Source organism: Sus scrofa, chromosome 17 (genome assembly GCF_054392235.1).
Source record: "Sus scrofa isolate SSC_HxYL_T2T_F1_AM1 chromosome 17, Sscrofa_HxYL_maternal_Yorkshire_Landrace_v2.0, whole genome shotgun sequence".
NCBI classification, from domain to species: Eukaryota; Metazoa; Chordata; class Mammalia; order Artiodactyla; family Suidae; genus Sus; species Sus scrofa.
Genome location: NC_139399.1, coordinates 32,427,939 through 32,450,390, shown reverse-complemented (window position 1 = coordinate 32,450,390; position 22,452 = coordinate 32,427,939). Strand labels below are relative to the sequence as shown.

At 42.7% G+C, this 22,452-nt stretch overlaps 1 protein-coding gene across 36 annotated transcripts in view; it reads left to right on the top strand.

The window, feature by feature from the left end:
- The window catches only part of KIF16B (kinesin family member 16B), a 308,817-nt gene that overhangs the window by 46,886 nt on the left and 239,479 nt on the right, over window positions 1-22,452 (top strand). For all 36 annotated transcript variants that reach the window (XM_085004496.1, XM_085004502.1, XM_021078047.2 and 33 more), the window contains exons 3-10: window positions 234-347; window positions 6,692-6,808; window positions 9,757-9,854; window positions 11,126-11,235; window positions 14,439-14,581; window positions 16,445-16,613; window positions 17,769-17,900; window positions 19,563-19,738. In XM_085004496.1, coding sequence (XP_084860622.1) covers window positions 234-347; window positions 6,692-6,808; window positions 9,757-9,854; window positions 11,126-11,235; window positions 14,439-14,581; window positions 16,445-16,613; window positions 17,769-17,900; window positions 19,563-19,738 — 1,059 coding nt within the window. The remainder of the gene's footprint in view (window positions 1-233; window positions 348-6,691; window positions 6,809-9,756; window positions 9,855-11,125; window positions 11,236-14,438; window positions 14,582-16,444; window positions 16,614-17,768; window positions 17,901-19,562; window positions 19,739-22,452) is intronic.

Sequence of the window (22,452 nt, the reverse complement as noted above, 5' to 3'; positions counted from 1 at the left end):
CTGGATTGCTGGGAGGAGTTTTAGATTTGCTTCTTTGTTTATTCATTCATTCACTCATTCAAGAAGTGGCTGGGAGAAATTAAATACGAGGAAATAAATAATGGAAAATGGTGATTGTTGTGTACTTTTTATGAAGTTTTTTTTTTTTTTGTCTTGAATTAGATAGATTACTTGTTAGTTGACAGTGCTCTTCACATTATTATTATTTTTCTCTTACATCATCATCTCTCTAGATACCGGAAGGAGGGACTGGAGACTCAGGAAGAGAACGGACCAAGACCTTCACCTATGACTTTTCTTTTTATTCTGCTGATACAAAAAGTCCAGATTATGTTTCACAAGAAATGGTATGGAATTTTCAAGATCTCTCTTGTGGTTTATTTTCATATTGAGAAAAACATGCCTACCCTAAAACTCTTTAAACCATCTTGCTAAGTTTTTTTTCTGAATATGACTCACATAAAATTAGCCTTTGCTAACCTCGCTTTTTGGTTGGTGCATAGCACCATTTATCTTAAGCCTGAGAAGGATTCAGTCCCCAAAAGGTTGATTCTTTTTTTTTTCCCCCCACTTCTGAGCATGATGATCATAATTTTTGCGTCAAAACTTGGCTGTGACTACTTTTTTAAAGGCGCTCTACAAATAAAGCATTTTTGGGGGGATGTTAACAGGCATACTTCATTACTGCGCTTTGGTTTATTGTACTTTGTAGATACTGCGTTTTCTACGAATTGAAAGTTGTGGTAACCTTATATCGTGTGAGTCTGTTAGTACCATCTTTCCAACAGCATTTGTTCACTTTGTGTCACGTTTTGGTAATTCTCACAATGTTTCAAACTTTACCCTTATTATTATATTTGATCAGTGATCTGTCATGTTACTGTCGCAAAAAAGATTACTACTTGTTGAATACTCACACGGTAGCATTTTTTAGCAAGAAAGTGTTTTAAGTATGTGTATCTTTTTTTTTTTTTTTTTTTTTTTTTTTTTTTAGACACGATGCTACTACATGCTCAGTAGACCCTGCTGTAGTATAAGCATAACTGTTACATGCACAGGGAGCCAGAGCATTGGTGTGTGACTCGCTTTGCTGTGATTGTCACTTCACTGGGCCCACAGTAACTCACTTGGCCTTGAGTCCTGCTTTTATGCAGAGCTTTGGGAGGTAGACTTCAAACCGGAGGCATGTTTCCCTGCTTGGGTGGATCACGATAGGTCCTAGAAAGAAGGTTTCTAGAAAGAGTGTCTTGTCCAGAATCGTTCTAGAACCTGGAATGAAGCTGGAATTTGTCCAGAAACCCTATGCTGTAGGCTTTGGTGATCTGAAATGTAGATGTGACATGGGAAAAAGAGTACAGACCCGAAGACCCTCCCATGAGCCTGTCCCATGTTGGTGCGTTGTGTGACCGGGACAAGTGCATTTCCCTGGATGGGACAAGCAGCTATTAGAGCAGAGCGGTTATGGGGAAGCACAGGGTAGGGGGAGTAACGTGGTTGCACAGTGGGGCTTCTTCTGGCTTGTTAACAGCTTCTTTGGAGATACCGCTTCAGGTCTCCAGGTGCTAAAAGGATGGGGGTTCCTGTCCCGCTCACCTGGTGTTGTAACCCATGCGATGACATCCTGAAGTGGGGTCCTCATCTGGGTTCTTGTACCTTGGTGTGTCCAGATACCAGAATCATCAGCGCTGCCTGGGAGAGCGTTAGAAATGCAGAATTTCAGGAACTGTTCCAGACCCACTGCATCCAACTGCATTTTCCAGCAAGATCCCAGGGTGATTTGCACATTCCTTAACATTTGAGAAATGTCATTGGTTTAGAATTGGTTTGTGGAGGAGACTGGCTTTCTGGGGTGATATAATTGCTGGAGTTAAGGTATGTTGTGAACGTGGAGAAGATGTTCCAGGGAGAGGCCTGGAGTGGTGGTGTCTGGAAATGTCGATTGATTATCAGGGAAGCCTAGAAAAGGACAACAGCAGTAGGAACGGGGGCCATAAGGAGAGATGAAGGGCCAGGAGAAGAAGGGTGGACTGGGCTTGCTGGAGTTTGCATCGGAGTCAGAAATGCTGCTTGGCCGGTGCTCACGTGTGCTTTAATCCTCATGAGAATCAAGTGAGGTCAACTTCAGCTCTGTTTTTTTTTATCAAAGAGACTCGGCCAGCTTAAATAACTTGCTTCAGTCCACAGATCTAATCCCCTTCCTAGTAGTGGAGTTGAGGCCCTGGGGCTGATGTGTAGGGCGGTAGAGATGCTGCTGGAAGGTCTTAAGGATATAAGGGAAGGGGTTGGTGCATCCTCAGTGACTGATGGATCTGCTGGCCCTGGTGAATGAAGAAATGGAAGAGTGAGTGAATGGAGGTGACCGGTGCTGACCTAAGTGGACTCATCAGCATTGGTGGTCAGGAGTCTTGGAAGGAATAGAGTGTGACAGCTCATGGCATCCAGATTTGGGCTTTCAAACAGGGGTGGACTGAAGTGGCCAGTACAAGGGCCTTTAGGGAAAAACCAGTTCATGGCAGGGTCCTCAGAATTTCTTCACCAGAGGCTAAATGAAGGGCCACCGAGGCCTTCCTCCTAACTTAACCCCATGAGCTGCTGGATTTTCCCTTTTCAACCTGGGTATGAGGCCTTTTGGGGACAGAGGGCTGTGCTGAGGACCGTCGTGGGAAGAGGGGAGTGGCAGCATTGACAGTGGGGCTGGCTCCCTAGGGATACTCAGCAGATGTGCGCTGACCAGTAGGCCTTGCGCTTCCTTTATGGGAATAGATGACACTTCCTGGGATCAGCGAGCCAAGGTCATGGAATCAGGATCACGTTTAGCTCTTTGGGAAGTTAAAGACACCTGCCCAGAGTTTAAAAGTAGTTTGAGATGGTGAAGAATTTTCAACTGAGAAGGAGACAGTTCTGCTTCAGATGCTTTGGCTGCTTTGACTCTGCAACAATCTGGGGTTATTTATATGTTCATTTCAAAACTAAAAAAGCTTTTGAGACATGTTAGTAAACACTGCCTTCTAGTAGAACTGCGTGTTAATAACACCAGCAGAGACAGAGGAAAACACTTATTTTATTTTTAGAGACTCTTCAAGGGAAAGTCGCTGTCTTCATCCTTAACTTTATTTTTCATCCCTAATTTTACTAGCTGGTGTCATATTGGCTAAGGTTTTCATGCTGCCAGATGCAGCATAGGAGTTGAGCTGATAGGTCTTACACCCCTGCTTTAAACAGTTGATGGAGGGAGACCCAGGCTCGGTGCAATGTGAGCCCTTGTCTTTTTCTTCTTTTTTAAAATCCTGTGAGTGTAAAGGCATCACATAGCATGCCTATTACTGTTGCTCAAGTTTCCTGTAATGTTAAATTCCAAGTAAGATGATGGTTCATGTTTCTTCCTTCCAAATTAATTTTAGATTTAGAAAAAAGAAAATCTGTGAGCAATTTATCCCTACTCATGTTGATGAAAGGCCAGTAAATGCGGTCTCATTTTCTTCATGGTTCTTCAGACTCCAGAGGGAGACTTTGATCTCACACAGACTGTCCCTTGATTCAGCCCTGGCCCAACTTGAAATGTAAAGTTTCCCAGTTGTCCCGCTGGACGGGAGAGTCTTGTTTTAACAGTGCCCCCTTGTGGGAAGGTGAGGCCTGAGTTGCCTTCCTTTGTGTTGGGAGGAAGCTTTGCAGTAGCTCAGAGAGAGGCACAGCAGGGTGGATCTCCAGGACTCTGGCCAGACAGAGTATCAGTGGGCTTTCACTGCCCCTGGAGGGGTGAGGGACGTCTGCCCCCTCAGGCAGCCCTTCCTTCCCCACCTTGGTTTTGGTTTGGTGGATGATGGTAAATATGTCTTTGGTGGGATATGCCATGGAGCAGCCTGTCTTCCCTGCGAGGATCCCCAGAGATGTGGGCACCATCCCACCGCTTCCCTGGGTCCCCTGCCGACTTGAAGCCAGGCCTGAGCCGGGCCTGGGTCTCGGCACCTCCAGGCCTGCATCTTCTAGGCCAGTTGGGCGGTCACATCTCCCAACCCCCACCCCTCTGGGAGCTCTGGCTGAGTTAGCTTCCTAGAGAGTAAAGGAATAGGAAAGCAGTGAGAGTGGGTTTTAACCCTGGGGAAGAATTTCATTTTGAGAACTTTTGGGTTTGGTTTCAATATGCTATTTCCCATGACTTTGTTTTGGCCCCAGACAAAAGTTTGCGTGAAAGCCTTCCTTTATTCTTGGGGAAGTTTTTGGAAGGCTCTTCTTGCTCTCCAGTGGACCTCTGTGAAATGGTAGAAATGATCTCTGTCTTTTGTTTTTTGTCTAATCAGAAAGAAAGAAGTATTTAGAGGGAGTTCCTGTTGTGGCTCCTCAGGTTAAGAACCCGACTAGTATCCACGAGGATGTGGGTTTGATCCCTGGCCTTGCTCAGTGGATTATGGATCTGGCATTGCTGTGAGCTGTAGTGTAGTTGCAGATACAGCTCAGATCTGGCATTGCTGTGGTTGTGGTGTAGGCTGGTAGCTGCAGGTGTGGCCCTGAAAAGTAAAAAAAAAAAACGTAAGAAACATCTGGAGTTTTCCTCCTGTTGCATGTGCAGGGGTGAAAATGGACCTCAGACAGTTAGTCTGGAACCCAGAGTCCCCTGGGATTCCTGGTTCTGCTTCTTCACAGTGTGTGTGTGTATGTGTGTGAGAGAGAGAGGAAGTGAGGGAGATAGGTACACACCCTTCAAGGTAGGGTTGGAGCCTCCAGGTCGATGTCAGGAACAGGGGAAGACCACTCTGCCATGAGGTCTTCAGAAGCAAAGCGCAACCTCAGGGTCACATCCTTCCCTGCCACTCGCTATGCCCGATGACCTGACTCTTCGCCCCCCAGAAAGTGGCTCTGACCACAGTTCTCACCCTGAGGGTGGGTCCCGAGCATAGGGTGAGCTGCTCTTGTAGTCAAAGGCTGAGCAAATCGTCTGATGTTGCGAATCAGATCGGGAAAGTTCCCCCTCGTAAAGCTGCTGTGGGTGAAAAGCAGCTCAGAAGGAAGCAAAGTGATGCGAACGGTCACCTGTGGAGCCGGCTCGTGTGGGAGGATGGCCTGTGACTCTCTGATGACGCCTAGGGGACCAGGTCCAGGCGAGGGGGTGGGGAGATGGAGTGTGAAGTGCCCGAGGATCACAGGCTCGTTCGTGGCCATGGTGTTTGTTGGGGGGAAGAGCGACATGGCCTGTGGTCATCAGACACCCGGAGTGGTGTCTGGCCAGAGGGGAGCTCCCTGTGGGCATTGCTCACAGAGGCTGAACCTCCTGAGAGGCTGAGGGCCTGGGGACCCCACACCTTTCCTGGCTCAGACTGAGAACCTGATTTCTCACCCTCTCTCTACTGTCTCTTCAGCTGCTGATGGGCTGTTTTTTTTGTTGTTGTTGTTTGTTTTGTTTTTTTGTTGTTGTTGTTTTGTCTTTTTAGGACTGAACCTGCAGCCCATGGAACTTCCCTGGCAAGGGATCAAATAGGAGCTGCAGCTGCCAGCCTACCCCACAGCCAGAGCTTAACCTTAACCCCCTGAGCGAGGCCAGGGATTGAACCCACATCCTCATGGATACTGATTGGGTTCGTGACCCACTGAGCCACAATAGGAATTTCAGGTGGCCCTTGTTTTGGAAGCCCGGCTGTGTTCTGTGTGCTGAGTACACTGATCCGAGGGGCAGGGGGCAGCGAAAAGACTTGGGGGTTTGGGAAGCTTGGTTGACCCCCTCTCTTGCTGGGAGTGAGGAAGTGACCAGGCATCCTGGTTTGCTACCTTTACACTGTGTGGGTAAAGTATTTGTCCTTTGTCCCTTTGCATTCCTCAGGGTGTCCCATTGCAGTCCGTGGACACGGACTTAGGGCATGTGGCTGCCACCCCAGGTCCCACACAACCCACCTTCCTGCCCTCTCCATCCTGGAAAATTCCCAAATGGGAAAAAGCATCTGGGCTGACTCTGGAGGCCAGGCATCCCCAGCCTCCGTTCTCTGAGCCACTGAGAGCAACTTTGACGAATAGCTGAACCCTTAAAATGATGGTGTGGACTTGACGTGGTTTGAGCCATACCTTCTGGCTGCTGTGACTTGGGGGTTTTGAGTATTTAGTCTCTGGAAGCTCTGATAGAATAAATCACCTTATAAGTTTTCTAAATTCCGAAATGGTAAATCAGCAGGTAAATCATCATGCTTTAAAATCATCTTTGCTTCTCTGCATGTCACTTTGCCTTGTTTACATTTTTATATTTTAGGGGATTTTTTTTTGCTTCCTTAAAACATTTCCCTTTAATTAAAAACTGGGGTACACATTCTGCTAACAGCTCTGCAGTGATTTATTTATGCTGTAATCCTTATATGATGAAAATAGGAGTTCCCCTCATGGCTCAGTGGTTAATGAACCCGACTAGGATCCATGAGGATTCAGGTTTGATCCCTGGCCTTGCTCAGTGGGTTAAGGTTCTGGCATTCTCGTGAGTTGTGGTGTAGGTGGCAGACGTGGCTGGGATCCCACGTGGCTGTGGCTGTGGTTGGCGGCTGTAGCTCCAATTGGGCCCCTGGTCTGGGAACTTCCATATGCTGCATGTGCGGTCCTTAAAAGCAAAAAAAAAAAAAAAGACGAAAGTAGCCTTCAAGAATACTGTCTACACTGAAGGGGCTTTTATTAACCTCTATGGTAATTGTATCTTTTGTGTGTTTGTTTTTGCATTCAGGTTTTCAAAACCCTTGGCACAGATGTCGTGAAGTCTGCATTTGAAGGTTATAACGCTTGTGTTTTCGCCTACGGTCAGACTGGATCAGGAAAGTCGTACACTATGATGGGAGATTCTGTACGTTGTTTACCCTGTAGGGGAGGAAAATTTCTCATTAATCTCTCTTTGGATTGATAAAAGTATCTCTCTTATCTTTATGGTCTGGACTAACTTGCTTTTCATGTTCTGATCATTTTTTAGCAATCAGATAAAACTCAGTAATAAGTTGGACGGAATCTCCTGTGAGAGATTTTAAATTATAGTTTTAAGTTTATGGGCATGAATAATGGATGGGACTCTCAGTTCATTTTCTGTTTTTAAAGGCTTTATAATCTTATCAAAAAAGTATGCTGGGCCCACAAATAATATATTCTTCTTTTCTGCCAGCCCAACAGTTTGAATAAAATTACTGAACTCTGTTCTTTTAAAAGTTATTCAAAACATTTTTCTCCAAGAAAAATGTAAAAAAAAAAAAGTCTTTTTTGGTGGAAAGGTACTACATAAATCCAGCAAATACATGAGAAGTGTTAGAATCATACTGTTATAGTCTACCTAGTTGTAAACAGAGCATGTAGAGTTTTGTAGTTATTCTGGACGTGAAGAGATATTAAAGTTATGCTTGTCCTGGAACGTGGTGGAGGAAAAACTAGACTTGACTGTAGGACCTTATCCCGTTCTCTCCTCTCTCGAGACCTGGATAGTGCTTGTGGGTTTTATTTTTCTAATGATGTGGTGAAACCTCTGCTCACTGACTCTCAGAGCCATGGCCTGTTCTAGATGTGGCAGAGAATGGCAGGCCTTCCTGCTGGCAGGCTCCCTGGTGTCTTGCAAGCTAAAAGTTTGGTGGTTCCTGGAAGAAGTAAGGCATTCAAGGAGAGGAGGTTTTGCCAGGTGAAAGCCTTTCAGCGCATGTGTCCTGGTTTCTTTCTTCTTCTTCTTCTTTTTTTTTTTTTTTTCTTTGTTTTTCAGGGCCCCACCTGTGACATATGGAAGTTCCCAGGCTAGGGGGTCTAATCAGAGCTTCAGCTGCGGCCTGTGCCATAGTTTACGTCAATGCCCGATCCCCAGCCTACTGAGCAGGGTCAGGGATCAAACCTGCATCTTCATGGATACTAGCTGGGTGCATTACCACTGAGCCACGATGGGAAGTTTGTATTTTTTTTTTTTTTTTTTTTTGCTCATCTTGGCTTTTTAAAGCCAGACTTTTCCTTCCCAGGAGAAGTAGATAAATGCTGGGCTGTGAACTCTCAATGCTGGAAAGTAGGCAAGAATTAGAATAGACGGTTTCAAGAGTTTCCCATTTCCTTTTATCGTTACTCCTCTCTTCTTATTTTCCTACTGTGTCTTTGGGGGAAAAACGTCTTCTCTAAAAGTGAAGTCTGCATGTTGATTCCCTCTAAGCTATTTTATATAAGTGCGACATTTATAAAGCACTCATAAATCACAGCTGTTTTTCTTGGACCTTATAGTTGAGTACCATTTTGGTATTCTTTTTTATTTTATTTTTTTATGGCCGCACCTGTGGCATATGGAAATTCCTGGGCCAGGTATTGAATCTTAGTCACAGCTGTGGCAACGCTGGATTCTTTAACCCCACTGGACTGGGCCTGGGATCCAACCTGTACCTCCACAGTGACCAGAGCCACCGCGTCAGATTTTTAACCCACTGTGCCATAGCGGGAAAGAACAAAAAAATGTTGTGAAAACCCCGATTTTTCTTTACAAGAATTTTTACCGATTTTTCTTTTTCTCTTTGACCATGTCTGTGATATGCACAAGTTCCCAAATCGGTGATTGAACCCATGCCATAGCAGTGACCAGAGCCACAGCAAGGAGTGTACTGTTTTTTTGTTTTTTTTTGTTTTTTGTTTTTTTTTTTTTTGCTTTTTAGGGCTGAACCCGAGGCATATGGAAGTTCCCAGACTGGGAGTCAAATCAGAGCTGCAGCTGCAGGCCTGTGCCACAGCCACATGGATCAGAGCCACATCTGCAATCTACACCATAGCTCACAGCAATGCCAGATCCTTAACCCACTGAACGAGGCCAGGAATGGAATCTGCATCCTCATGGATTGAGTCAGATTCATTCTGCTGCACCACAGTAGAAACTCTGAGTTGGTACTGATTTAATGGTATAAAGGAAAAAAAAATTCCCTAAACTTGTGATGCTATTTATGAAAACATTTTGGGAGGGAGATTGGGCGAAGGTAAGGAGGACCTGCTGAGGAAAACATCGACGCTCTGAGTTTGGCTTCCTAATGAGAATGTTTTGCCTTGTTTTTATTATGTTTTTGGCTGTACTCACAGCATATGGAAGTTCCTGGGCCAGGGATCGAATGCGAGTCACAGCTGTGGCCTGTGCCACAGCCGTAGCAACGCCAGATCCTTAACCTGCTGCGCTGCCGGGGAACTTCCTTCCTTGGTCTTTAGTACCTCCTGAAATGCATCAGCTTGATGGTGCTGACATGTGGTTGTTACTGATTATGCCCATGTTGTGCAAGTAATAGGATGTGTTAAAACTTTCCTGCTGGGGAGGCCAGTGTAGGGATTAGTGCATCGAGGGAGCGATATACTGCATGTTTTAATGTGGTCGTGACCTAAATTTTAAGACATCATCCACTACTTTGAGGACTTACTAAGATTTCATTGATGTTTCTTTTCTGCTCATTGTATATTTCAACTTTTTTTGCCCTTTGATCCTAACAGATTTTTAACATTTATCAGACAAGGTAGACTCCATTGTCTGAAAGCCAGAGAATAGGTTTTCATGTTTGCAAGCCCTGGCTTAGCTGGCTAACAGCTGATAACCATTTATTACCATGGCTCCGGCATGTAGAAATTAGAGAGCCTCCTCCTCTGATTTCAGAGAGGAGGAAGCAGTCTTGTGTGGAGGGAGTGGTGCCCCTGGAGCCCTGGGGTGGGTCTGGAGGCTGCTGGAGTCTAAGGCCACTCCAGCAAATTGCAGATATAATCATCGGTTGCTTTTCTTTCAAGTGATGGTGGAGACATTCCTCTTTCTCACCGCAGGGTGATTCTGGCTTAATACCTCGGATCTGTGAAGGACTCTTCAGTGGGATCAATGAAACTACCAGATGGGATGAAGCATCTTTCCGGACTGAAGTCAGGTAGGGCCTGTGACCTGAGTCTCTGAGTGTGAACTTGACCTAAGGCCCAAGGAATGGATCAGCCTTTTGGATTCCTAAGGGGAGGGTCTGTCTTTACCCCTCCTTTGCTTTGCTAGTGAGAAGTAAAGCTTAAAACACATATATATTCAGTGACTTGCTTGGGTACTATTTGGATTAGGGCTTGGGAGGCTACTTGAGGTGACCTGGTTTGGTCAGAAGCTAGCATAGGAAGCTCGTCTCAGATGGACTGAGCTTTTTACTTTTCAGTGTTTATTTCCTTATTCCTTTAGCTGAATCAGATTTGTGCTATTCTTTTTTTTTTTTTTTTTTTTTTTTTTTTTTGCTTTTTAGGGCCATACCTGTGGCATATGGAAGCTACCAGGCTATGGGTTGAATAGGAGCTGCAGCTTCTGGGCTATGCCACAGCCACAGCAACACCAGATCCAAGCTGCATCTGTGAACTACACCACAGCTCATGGCGACGCCAGATCCTTAACCCACTGAGTGAGTGAGGCCAGTGATTGAACCTGCCTCCCCATGGATACTAGTCTGGTTTGTTACCCCTGAGCCACCATGAGAATTCCCAGATTTGTGTTATTCTTTATGTGGGTAGGATCACTATAAATCTAATATATATGTATTTTGCTTTTTAGGGCTGTGCCTGTGGCATATGGAAGTTCCCAGGCAAGGGGTCCAATCGGAGCTGTAGCTGCCGACCTACACCATGGCCACAGCAACTAGACAGATCCGAGCTGCATCTGTAAACTGCCCGGCTGCTTGCAGCAATGCCAGATGCTTAACCCATTGAGTGAGGCCAGGGATCGAACCCAAATCCTCATGGATACTAGTTGGGTTCTTAACCCACTGAATCACAATGGAACTCCTAAATTAATCTTTAAATTAGATTGGTTGAAGGTTTTGTTTTGTTTTGTTTTGTTTTCTTCTCCTAAACTTAAAGGTGTTTGGGGAGGCAGTTTGATCTTTGGTTTGAGGACAGACATACTGATCAAGAGTTTTCCTGGCTGCCTGACCTCCCAGTAGCCATGTGGCCTTGGACAAGTTGTTTCAGTCACCTTAAGCCTCTATCATCTAACCTGTAAAATGGGGATAATCGTAGTACCTACCTCTAGGCTATTACAGGGATTAAATAATCCATGTAAAGTGCTGTGCTTGGCACATGGTTACCACCTGACATGTATGTTGCTGCTGTTATTATTGTTGTTAATATCTGAAATCATTTTACTAAATTCAACTCTATTTGAAATTTTTAGCTACTTAGAAATTTATAATGAACGGGTGAGAGATCTGCTGCGACGGAAGTCATCCAAAACCTTCAACTTGAGAGTCCGTGAGCATCCAAAAGAAGGGCCTTATGTTGAGGGTAAGAGTGACTGTTTCGTAGCCCTGTTCTTCTTGGGAACTTCTGTAAAAAATAATAGTGTCAGAGAAAAAAAAAATGTAGGGTAGTGGTGAGATTTAAGAAATTTATTTTTGGAATTTTACTGTAGTAAAAATGACATGTGCTGTCTCTGCTCACTGTTCATTTAATGCATTTATACTTCACTGATTTTTGTGGGGCTTGCCAGTAGCTTTACTCTGGCTTTAAGAACTCCAGAAACTTGTTTTCCAAAGATTTGAATGGCAAGATGAGCGACCCTACAACCTGTCTCTTTAAATGGTCTTTTTTTTTTTTTTTTTAAATTAGTTTGATTTTTTCATTATAGCTGGTTTACAGTATTCTGTCAATTTTCTACTGTACAGCGTGTTGACCTGGTTACACATACATGTAGAGATTCATCAGAAGTGATTAGACATAGTTCCCAGTGCTATACAGCAGGATCTCATTGCCCATCCATTCCAGAGGCAACAGTCTGCATCTATTAACCCCAGACTCCCCATCCATTCCACTCCTTCCTCCTCCCCCTTGGCAGCCACAAGTCTGTTCTCCAAGTCCATGATTTGCTTTTCCGTGGGAGGGTTCATTTGTGTAGTATATTAGATTACAGATATAAGTGATATCATATGGTGTTTGTCTTTCTCTTTATGACTGACTTCACTCAGTATGAGAGTCTCAAGTTCCATCCATGTTGGTACAGATGGCATTATTTTGTTCTTTTTTATGGCTGAGTAGTATTCCATTGCATATATATACCACATCTTCCTAATCTGGTCATCTGTCGATGGACATTTGGGTTGTTTCCATGTAAATGGTCTTGTTAAATGGCTTTAGTGGTATGTTTTTATGAACCTTCATGATGACATGACTATAGGGAGATAACAGATGCACCCACAGCACCCCAATGACTGTCATAGTACATTTGCATTTGAACTTTTTGCCCTTTATGCCAAGGTGAGGTGTGTATTTGTTTGGTGGAGCATAGGATAACTACTGTTGTTAATAATTTTTAGCCTAGCTGGGCCTTCATGTTACAAACAGGTAGCATTTGTTACCTGTTTCATGTTTTCTCTTTGTCTTATCAGCTGTTGAAACATACTATAAAGCTGGTTTGTGGAGAGACAGAATAATCTAGCAGGGTAAAACATCCAGAAGTTCTTATAGATATTTAGTGGGGATTTAGTTTCTAATAAATTTGTTTTTCAAACATTGGGAGAATATGGGTTATTAAGCTGTTTGTGAGGGGAAAAGAAAGTAAATTAGTACCAGAGCTCAGTTTTTATACTTTGGTAAATGGTAAATGGATAAAAGATTCAAATGTAAAAAGGGACATAATGACTGCAAGAAACCCTGGGTTACTTTTTTGTAGGAGAAAGGAAGGCTTAAACATTTTTTTCCTTAAAGTCCAGAAACCATGAAATAAAAGTGTTAAGTTTGAAATAGTAAAGCAAAATGAAACAAAAAGCCCAACTTTTTTTTTTTTTTGTCTTTTTTTGTCTTTTGTTGTTGTTGTTGCTATTTCTTGGGCCGCTCCCGTGGCATATGGAGGTTCCCAGGCTAGGGGTCTAATCGGAGCTGTAGCCACCGGCCTACGCCAGAGCCACAGCAACGCAGGATCCGAGCCGCGTCTTCAACCTACTCCACAGCTCACGGCAACGCCGGATCGTTAACCCACTGAGCAAGGGCAGGGACCGAACCTGCAACCTCATGGTTCCTAGTCGGATTCGTTAACCACTGCGCCACGACGGGAACTCCAAAAAGCCCAACTTTATACTTGGCAGAGACACCACAAGCAGAGCAAACATTCAGTTCACAATATGGAGAGAATATTTTCAGTTCAAATTTCAGACAAAGGACTTGTTTTCCTAATATATAAAGAGCACCTAGAAGCTAATAAGGACAGCTCCAACCCCAAGGAGAAAAGCAGACAAGGGATGTGACCAGATTGTCCCCGGAAATGGAACTACTGATGATTTTAAAATGGAGGAAAGAATGCTCACTCCTCTCCTAATCAAAGAAAAACAAAATAAAAAGTCTTCAAGGTAACATTTGTTAACCTGTTTCCCCACAGATGTGAGGAAACTTGATGAGACAGTGTTAGGAGACAGGCCATCTTAAACGTTATCGCTGCTGGGTGTAAACTGCTTTCTGTGGAGGACAGATTTGCAGCATCTGTCAAAATTTCAAATGTGCTTTGATCTAGCAATTCCACCTCTTAAGAATTTGTGGAAATATTCACACGTATTTGTAGAAACCTATGTACACGGTTATTTATAGCAGCATTACTTGTATTGGAATCAAACTTTAAACATACTCTATTGTCTCTAGAGGCTGTTAAATTGGTTATTGTACATGCATACAATTTATGCATATAATCGTAGCACTCTGCAGCTATAAAAATGAATGGTCATTTTAATTGATACAGAATATTCTTCTATGTATTCTGACACAGAAAAAAGGATGTGAGACAATGTTTATGGTATGCTACCATGTATAAAAGGTGGGGTGTTGTGATGATCATTGTACAACTATAAATGTATTAAATTCATTGAGTAATAAAAAAAGGCAGGGTGTAGAAAGATAGTTTAATGTGTATGTAATTGTTTGTATATGTATGGGTTCTTTCTGGAAGGGTCTGGAGAAACTAATAACTTTGGGTTGCCGGACAGTAGAGGAAAGGGAGGGAGGGGTTATTGGAGGGGGAAGGGGAGAGACCCTTTACACTATACTTTTTGTAGCCTTTGACTTTAAAACTGTAGGAATGTTTCCAGAAAAGTGAAAAAAAGGATTTGAAAGAATGCTTTGGGGTTTTGCATGGAGGTAGCGTTTACACTTCCCTGCCTATGATTAGTGCTAATGAGGTTGATGAGAATAGCTCACAGTTACCCTAAATATTGAATGTGATAGGTACGCATTATCAGGCGAGGCGACTGAGGCTCAGGGAGGTTGTGACTCATTCACAACCAGGTAAGTCCCCTCGTACACTGCTGAGTTGACTCAGGCAGCCCAGCTCCTGAGTCTGTGGTCTGAACCACCCCACTGGAGGAACAAGGAGAGTCTTTAAACAAGGCAGCAAATTTGTCCCATCGTGCGTTATTTCATAGAGGTTCATTTCTTCTTCCATGTACTGTATATACTGGGGGGATTTCTTCACCTTTGCGTGCGCTCCTCTTTTTTTTTCCTCCCAGATTTATCCAAACATTTAGTACAGAATTACAGTGACGTCGAAGAGCTTATGGATGCAGGAAACATCAATCGGACCACAGCAGCCACAGGAATGAATGACGTCAGCAGCAGGTCCCACGCCATCTTCACCATCAAGTTCACGCAGGTGAGGGTGGTGGGGGGCCATCAGGCTCCCTCCCTGTGGGCTGATTAGCACCTGCAGAGGACCGATCCCGTTGAGCCAGGAGCAGTGGCAGGTGGAGGGGTCCTCCACCGTTTTCTTGTTAATTAGAGTCGAACATGTGCTGAGTGTCGCCGTGGTTACAATCACAGTCATTTGAACTATCCTGATGTATACCCTTAAGAAATATTTAGCAGACTTCTGCCCTGTTCCAGATATAAAAAAAAAAAAAAAAAAAAAAAACACACACCAAAAACTTGCTCTGTGCTTAATTAAGCCAAGTTTTCCTTGTTGCAAGCTCTGTGGGAGATAATGGGTTGCCAGTCAGACCAGCTGGAGACCAAGGTAACTCATTGTGGTGCATCACCCGCTCCCTGGCACTCACCCCGCAGTGCTGATTATCATAATTAGAACCATATTAAAGGACAAGGGACATTTTTTGTTCTTTGTATTTTTAGGGCTGCACCCGCAGCATATCAAGGTTCCCAGGCTAGCAGTTGAATTAGCTGTGGCTACAGGCCTATGCTAAACCACAGCAACGTGGGATCCGAGCTGCGTCTGCGACCTACACCTCGGCTCATGGCGATGCCACATCCCCACCCTACTGATCGAGGCCAGGGATAGAATACCTGCATCCTCATGGATGCTAGTCAGATTTGTTTCTGCTGACCCATGATGGGCTCTGACAAGGGACATTTTTAAGTATTAATGCAGGAATTCATTCTGATCTAGAGGTAGAGAGCATTTTGAATCTGTGTGGAAATGACTCAGGGTAAATATGTTAACACCCTGGCTGGTCAAGCAGATGAACCTGCGGTGCTTAAGCACGTGTCAAGGGTTTGGAGAAGTCCTGGCTGTGTTAACCATTGAACACATAAGAAAGATTTAGTTAATGAGGGAGATTGGAGAGTAAAGAAAATAATTCTCTAAGGTCAAATGGAACCACTCCTGATAAATTCTCTACAAATTTGCATTTTGGTAGACCTTTCTCTCCATTTATTATAGCTGATGGGTTTTTCTCCTGTTTCCTGGTTAATGGGGATTAGGATGTGGCCATCTCTAATTTCCAAGAGACTTGATTGTCTATCAAAATAGAATAATTTCCTCTTGACATCTTGGTTCAAACTGTAACATGTAGGTTAAGAGTCTTTGGGAAAGGAAAATTTTGGTAGAATTTAGAATCAAGGAATACAGTATTTAAGATATTCACCATTTTGTAATTATGATACAAATAGAATTTTAACATCGAATAATGAGTGGTTGGATGATCTTACACTCCGTTGTCTATATTTATCATATTTTAGAAAGCCACTGTGCTTATAATGTTGAAAATTTTGGATGAGAACAAAACTAATTATTCGTTTAATTACATTTTTCTTTGTTGAGGGCCCCTTAGTGCCTAGGTTCCTATTCTGCCGCTGTCAGACTCAGCCTTTTTTGAGAATGGCTGACTGGTTCATTTTTGTTTTCATTTGGGCTGCATCTGTAGCCTGTGTAGGTTCCTGGGTTAAAGATCGAACCTGCACCACAGCAGTGACCTGAGCCACAGCAATGACAGTGCCAGATCTTTAATCTGCTGAGCCAGCAGGAAACTCTGAAAATGACTGAGTGGTTTGAGTAATAGAATCCGTAGTTCTTTAGAAAGTTTAAAAATCCTCACGTGGTTGACTTTTATTGTATATAATTTAATTTTTGTAATCCGTAAGAAAGCCACTGAAACCACAAAATTAAAAAAATAAATTACCCTGAGAGATTACAGTAAAGAATGAAAAATAATTAGAATTTGTGTTATGAACAACACTGGGGCTCTTTATACCACTTCCATTTTGCTTTTGTGTTTTGCCACAGGCAAAATTTGATTCTGAAATGCCGTGTGAAACCGTGAGTAAGATCCACCTGGTCGATCTTGCCGGCAGCGAGCGGGCGGATGCCACTGGTGCCACTGGGGTCCGGCTGAAGGAGGGGGGGAATATCAACAAGTCCCTCGTGACTCTGGGGAATGTCATTTCTGCCTTAGGTAGGTTCACGCTCATCTCCTGCCTCCTCTTGCTTCTGGTGGGGCCAGAGTGGCCTGAAGCACTTGTGTTTAATGTCTGTGTTACAAACCAAAGTAATTTTTAAAAAAATTTTATGAAGTGTAGTTGGTTTACAATGTTATGTTCTGCTGTACAGCAAAGCGACTCAGTTATACACACATACACATTCTGTATATATATATATATACACATTCTTTTTCATATTTTCCATTATGGTTTATCATGGGATATTGAATCTGGTTCCGTGTGCTATACAGTAGGACCTTGTTGTTTGTCCATCCCAATTATACTAGTTTGCATCTGCTAATCCCAAACTCCCATTACTCCCCGCTCCTGCTTGGCAACCACAAGTCTGTTCTCTATGTCTGCGAATCTGTTTCTGTTTTGTAGATAAGTTCACTTGTGCCATATTTTAGGTTTCACATGCAGGTGAAACCATATATTTGTCTTGTCTTTTTTCCTTTTTTTGCTTTTGAGGGCTGCACGCAGGGCACATGGAAGTTCCCAGGCTAGGGGTTGAATCGGAGCTATAGCTGCTGGCCTACACCACAGCCACAACAATGTGGGATCCGAGCCATGTCTGCAACTTGCACGGTATCTCATAGCAACGCCGGATCCTTAATCCACGATCGAGGCCAAGGATCAAACCTGCGTCCTCATGGATCCTAGTTGGGTTTGTTAACTGCTGAGCCACGAAGGGAACTCCCTCCTTCTCTTTCTGACTTACTTAGTATGATAATTTGTAGGTCCATCCATGTTGCTGCAAATGGTATTATTTCATTCTTTCTCTCTCTCTCTCACACACACACACACACAGTATATATAGCCAAGACATCAGCAGTAACTAAGTGTCTGTCAACAGATGAATGGATATCTTCTTAGCTATTTTTGATGTTTTGGCTGTTGTAAATAGTGCTGCTGTGAACACAAGGGTACATGTATCTTTTCGAAGTATAGTTTTGTCTGGATATAAATGCCCTGGATGGAATTGCTGGATCGTATGACAACCCTTTTTTTTAGTTTATAAACCAAAGTAATAGCCTCAGGGAAGGTTTTTTGAAGCTGGATCAGAGTAAAAACGTTACTAATTGTCTTTAACTTTTTTTTTTCCTCTCCTTTTTTCTTTCTCTCTACAGCTGATTTATCTCAGGATGCAGCAAACCCTCTTGTAAAGAAGAAGCAAGTGTTTGTGCCTTACAGGGATTCTGTTTTGACTTGGTTGTTAAAAGATAGCCTTGGAGGAAACTCTAAAACTATCATGATTGCCAGTAAGAATTTCTACATTTTTCCCCTCAACATATAGGGTTTTGTGTGAATTGATTATAAATATTTAAGTTTAAAGTGTCTCATTAGGGGAGTTCCTGCTGTGGCATAGTGGGTTAAGAATCTGACTGCAGCAGCTTGGGTCACTGCAGAGATATAGGTTCAGTTCCTTGCCTGGGCAGGTGGGTTAAAGGATCTGGTGTTGCTACAGCTACAGTGTAGGTTGAAGCTGCAGTTCAGATTCAATCCCTGGCCTGGGAACTTTCATATGACGTGGATGCTGGGGGTGGGTGGGGGGAGTGTCTCATTAGGAAATAGCACCTTTTGTGTTTTGTTTTTTTTTTTTAAATTGTTTTTATATTTTGAAGAAAAACACTTAATGTGATCCAGTCTCTGGTATTATATTATTAACGCTTTCCCTCTTCCTAGTTTCATAAACTTGCCATGTTTTTGGTCATGCAAGCTTGGTACTTACAGGATGATTCTCAGCTTTTCCTTGTTTCAAGTGCAGGATAGAAACTTGTAACTCTGTTAACTTCCAGGAGGAACTCATTGTAGGGATATCAGATAAAAATAACAAAGCTTTATCTTTCCATTTTTTTGTCTTTTTTTTTTTTTTTTTTTAAGGGCTGCACCTGCAGCATATGGAGGTTCCTAGGCTAGGGGTGCAATTGGAACTGTAGCCGCTGGCCTACACCACAGCCACAGCAGTGTGGGATCTGAGATACGTCTGCCACCTACACCACAGCTCACGGCAATGCTGGATCCTTAACCCACTCATCGAGGTCAGGGATCGAACCTGCGTCCTCGTGGATGCTAGTCGGGTTCGCTAACCACTGAGCCATGATGGGAAATTCTTATCTTTCTATTTTAAAGCAGTAAATGTGGAATTTAAAATTAAGAATTGAGAAGAAGAAAAACAACAGTAAATATAGAAAATTGTGGTAACAGTAATATACTTGCACTAATTAACCGGAAGAAAACAGAACAGAGGGGAAGAGGTGCAAAGGGGAGATAAACCGCCAAGGAGAACTTGAAACCTGTTCCCTGCAACCCGGCTCCCCATCCACCACCCCCTTTCTCATCTCCAGGTCTTCTCCTCCTCCACGTAAGGAAGTAACTGGAGGCATAGGATCTACCCCAGATGCAGTTACTTGAGGCCTAAAAGAGGAGGGGGTGGGGGATGGGGAGCGGGGTTGGATGACAGTGAGCCAAAGCTTTAGGTGGAAAAGAGCTAGCTGATTCCACTGACTCCTTTAAAAAATGATCATGCTCTGGATTTTTACTGGTCATAGTTTTTGATAGAACTTTAAACAGTATTTTAATTTCTGTTTTATATTGAGAAGTGTAAATAGTCTTGAAATCCTCTTCTCATATTTTCAACAGAGAAAACTCCCCAAACCACAGTGGTGTATCTGCGATCTCATTTTAGATTTGGTCAAATGGCTGATTCTCCACTGAAGAAGAGTGAAAAAATGATGTTTAATTTGGTATAGGGAGCACCTTTCCTATGAGTCTTAGATAATTTTTAATATTTGTTCCTGCGGCAGTGAATATTTAGTCTATCCAGTGACCTGGAGTTGATCTGACTTTTAAATTACAAACCAACTTGGTGTTAAATGAAACGGAGTGCGGGATAAATGATCATCTGAATTCATTCTTCACAGCCATTTCACCTGCTGATGTCAATTATGGAGAAACCCTAAGTACTCTTCGCTATGCAAATAGAGCCAAAAACATCATCAACAAGCCCACTATTAACGAGGATGCCAACGTCAAGCTCATCCGTGAGCTGCGAGCTGAAATAGCCAGGCTGAAAATGCTGCTTGCTCAAGGGAATCAGGTTGGGTTTTTCTTGAGATTCATGGATAATTTTCTTTGAGTAATGGCATCTATTTCTGGATCTTAATGAGACACTTATCTCCCTCATATTGATTTGAGTAAATAAGTGCTAAGTAAAGCTTTGAACCCTCTCTCCTCTCATCACCTTCCTGTTGGCCTTTGCATTCATTATGGACTTGGTGTGTGAGGTTTTATCCACTAAACCCGAAATGATTAACTATCTAATAGTTATCAATTATGGATGGAAAGTTAGCTTGCGATAGGATTAGGAGCATAATCTCCATTAGTGGAGGGAAATCGAGGTGCTTGGAGTGGTATTTAAAATCATACCCGTGCGTTTTATGACTTGAAAATATATCTTAACAGAATGTGACTCATTTGAATACCTTTCTGAATTTCTGTTTTGTAGATACAGGGACATGTGTGATATATGGGGGCCCTTGCTTGATTGTGGCCACAGCCTCTCTGCAGGATCTTTTGGGTTTTAGTGAAGGAGCCTGGTCCTTGTGTGTTTTCCACAGTAAACTCCCTCATAATCTGCATGGTGTATGTTGTACACAGCTGCATCCTGTGATGTATCGAGGTTGGTGCGGGTTGTTTTAGACACTGTCATGCAAGAAAATCGAGGATAGCTTTTGAAAATATTCAAGGTAAATTGGAGGTAGAAATAGAGATTTCTTCCCATTACTTAACCTATAAATGGATATCTGGGATATATTATTAAAAACAACAACAACAACAAACTGACCTTTTCTTTAAACGCACAGTGCTTTCTGTAGAGCAACTTTCCATCCAGGAATATATGACGCTTGAAGCCCTTGGCATCCCGTAAGTGGTTTGACCTGTGAAAATATCAGCAGGCTGAGAAGCTCCCTGAATTTCCTACACACCTCACAGTGCTTTCCCATAAGCTGATGGACCTCAGTGGACCAGGAGTTGCTCTGTGCTTAAAAATACCTCCATGGGAGTTCCCATTGTGGCGCAGTGGAAACGAATCTGACTAGGAACCATGAAGTTGTGGGTTTGATCCCTGGCCTTACTCAGTGGGTTAAGGATCTGGCGTTGCCTGTGAACTGTGGTGTAGGTCGAAGACTTGGCTTGGATCTGGTCTTGCTATGGCTCTGGTGTAGGCCTTCGGTTGTAGCTCTGATTAGACCCCTAGCCTGGGAATCTCCATATGCTGCAATGAAGCCCTAAAAAGACCAAAAAACAAACAAACAAACAAACAAAAAAAACCAAAAAAAACCTCCACGTGTGGGAGTTTCTATTATGGCGAAGTGGAAATGAATCTGACTAGGAACCATGAGGCTGTGGGTTCGATCCCTGGCCTCACTCAGTGGGTTAAGGATCTGGCGTTGCCATGAGCTGTGGTGTAGGTCACAGATGTGGCTCAGATCCCACGTTGCTGTGGCTGTGGTGTAGACCGGCAGCTGTAGCTCTGATTAGACCCCTAGCCTGGGAACCTCCCTAAAAAGCAAAAAAAAAAAAAAAAAAAAAAAAAAGAAAAAAAGAAAATGTATATATATATCTATATATCTCCACGTACATTTTACTGTTTGATGTGGAGCTTTCCCATGTGTGAAAGGAAACTGTCAGAACCACTGGTCCAGCTGCACCAGAAGTTAACAGGCTTATATCATCACTTATGACATGAACCACAATTGTCATTTTTATTTATACCCCTTGTTGTTGGGATCTTTTTTCAGTGTTTTTAAAAAACATTTGATCTGAAGTAAATATTTACGGTGATTTGATAGGATCACCCAAGCTATTGTGAAGGGAATTACCTGGAAAATTCTTGGTTTAATTTCTTGTATTTTTAACAAGTTGCTAAGTTATGAGAGCGAAGGAAAAGAAAGATAAGCCTTTTGAAATAAAACTAAGGAAATCCTCAAAAGGAGCCTTATCACGTGGACAGAAAAACTTTATTAAAACTTTTACAAATTTTCTCTGGGGAATGTCTCCAGAGGTTTCGTGTATGTTATTTGCCTTATATTTTGTGATTTTCCATTGTCTTGTTTCTTTCATGGCCAAAGAACACCTCAGTAATTTAAGGCTATTTTTGTTTGAGTAGGTTTGGGGTGAGGATGGAAAATATAGTTGTAGTTGTCTATTTTAGGATACAGAGAAGATAAAATTCTTCGATAACATGAATGCATTATAACAAAAATGAGTCCAATTTAAAATAATTTTTCACACTATTAAGCTATAAATTGTGAGACAGTACAGGCTTATCCAAAATTAATTAAATTTGTACTTCTCAGTAAAATAAGCAGGTATTCTTAAGTGTCAGTTAAGAATCTCTGTATAAATTTTTCTGAGGACATCACTCTATTCCCACAATATTTTATTCCAGATGCTGCCATGGTTCATTGAGAGTGTTGCTCAAGTCAGAGTGCCATTTCTGGGTTATTTGTTTGCATCCAGCCAAATAAAAACTCCTCCTTTTAATAATTTTATCCATTTGCCAATGCAAAATGCCATGTGTATCAGAGTCTCACAAGCACAGTTTAAATACAGCAAAAGATTCCGACATGTATTTGCTTCTCTTATTGCATAGATATACAGATACATGTGTAGTGGTGTATGTAGATGCGTGTATATGCATATATGTGAACTCTTTATTGAAGAACTGCACATATTGTCAGTTTACATATCAGTGGATTGTCACAAGTTGCATTCACCCATCTAATCTGCATTCCATCCAGAAACAGA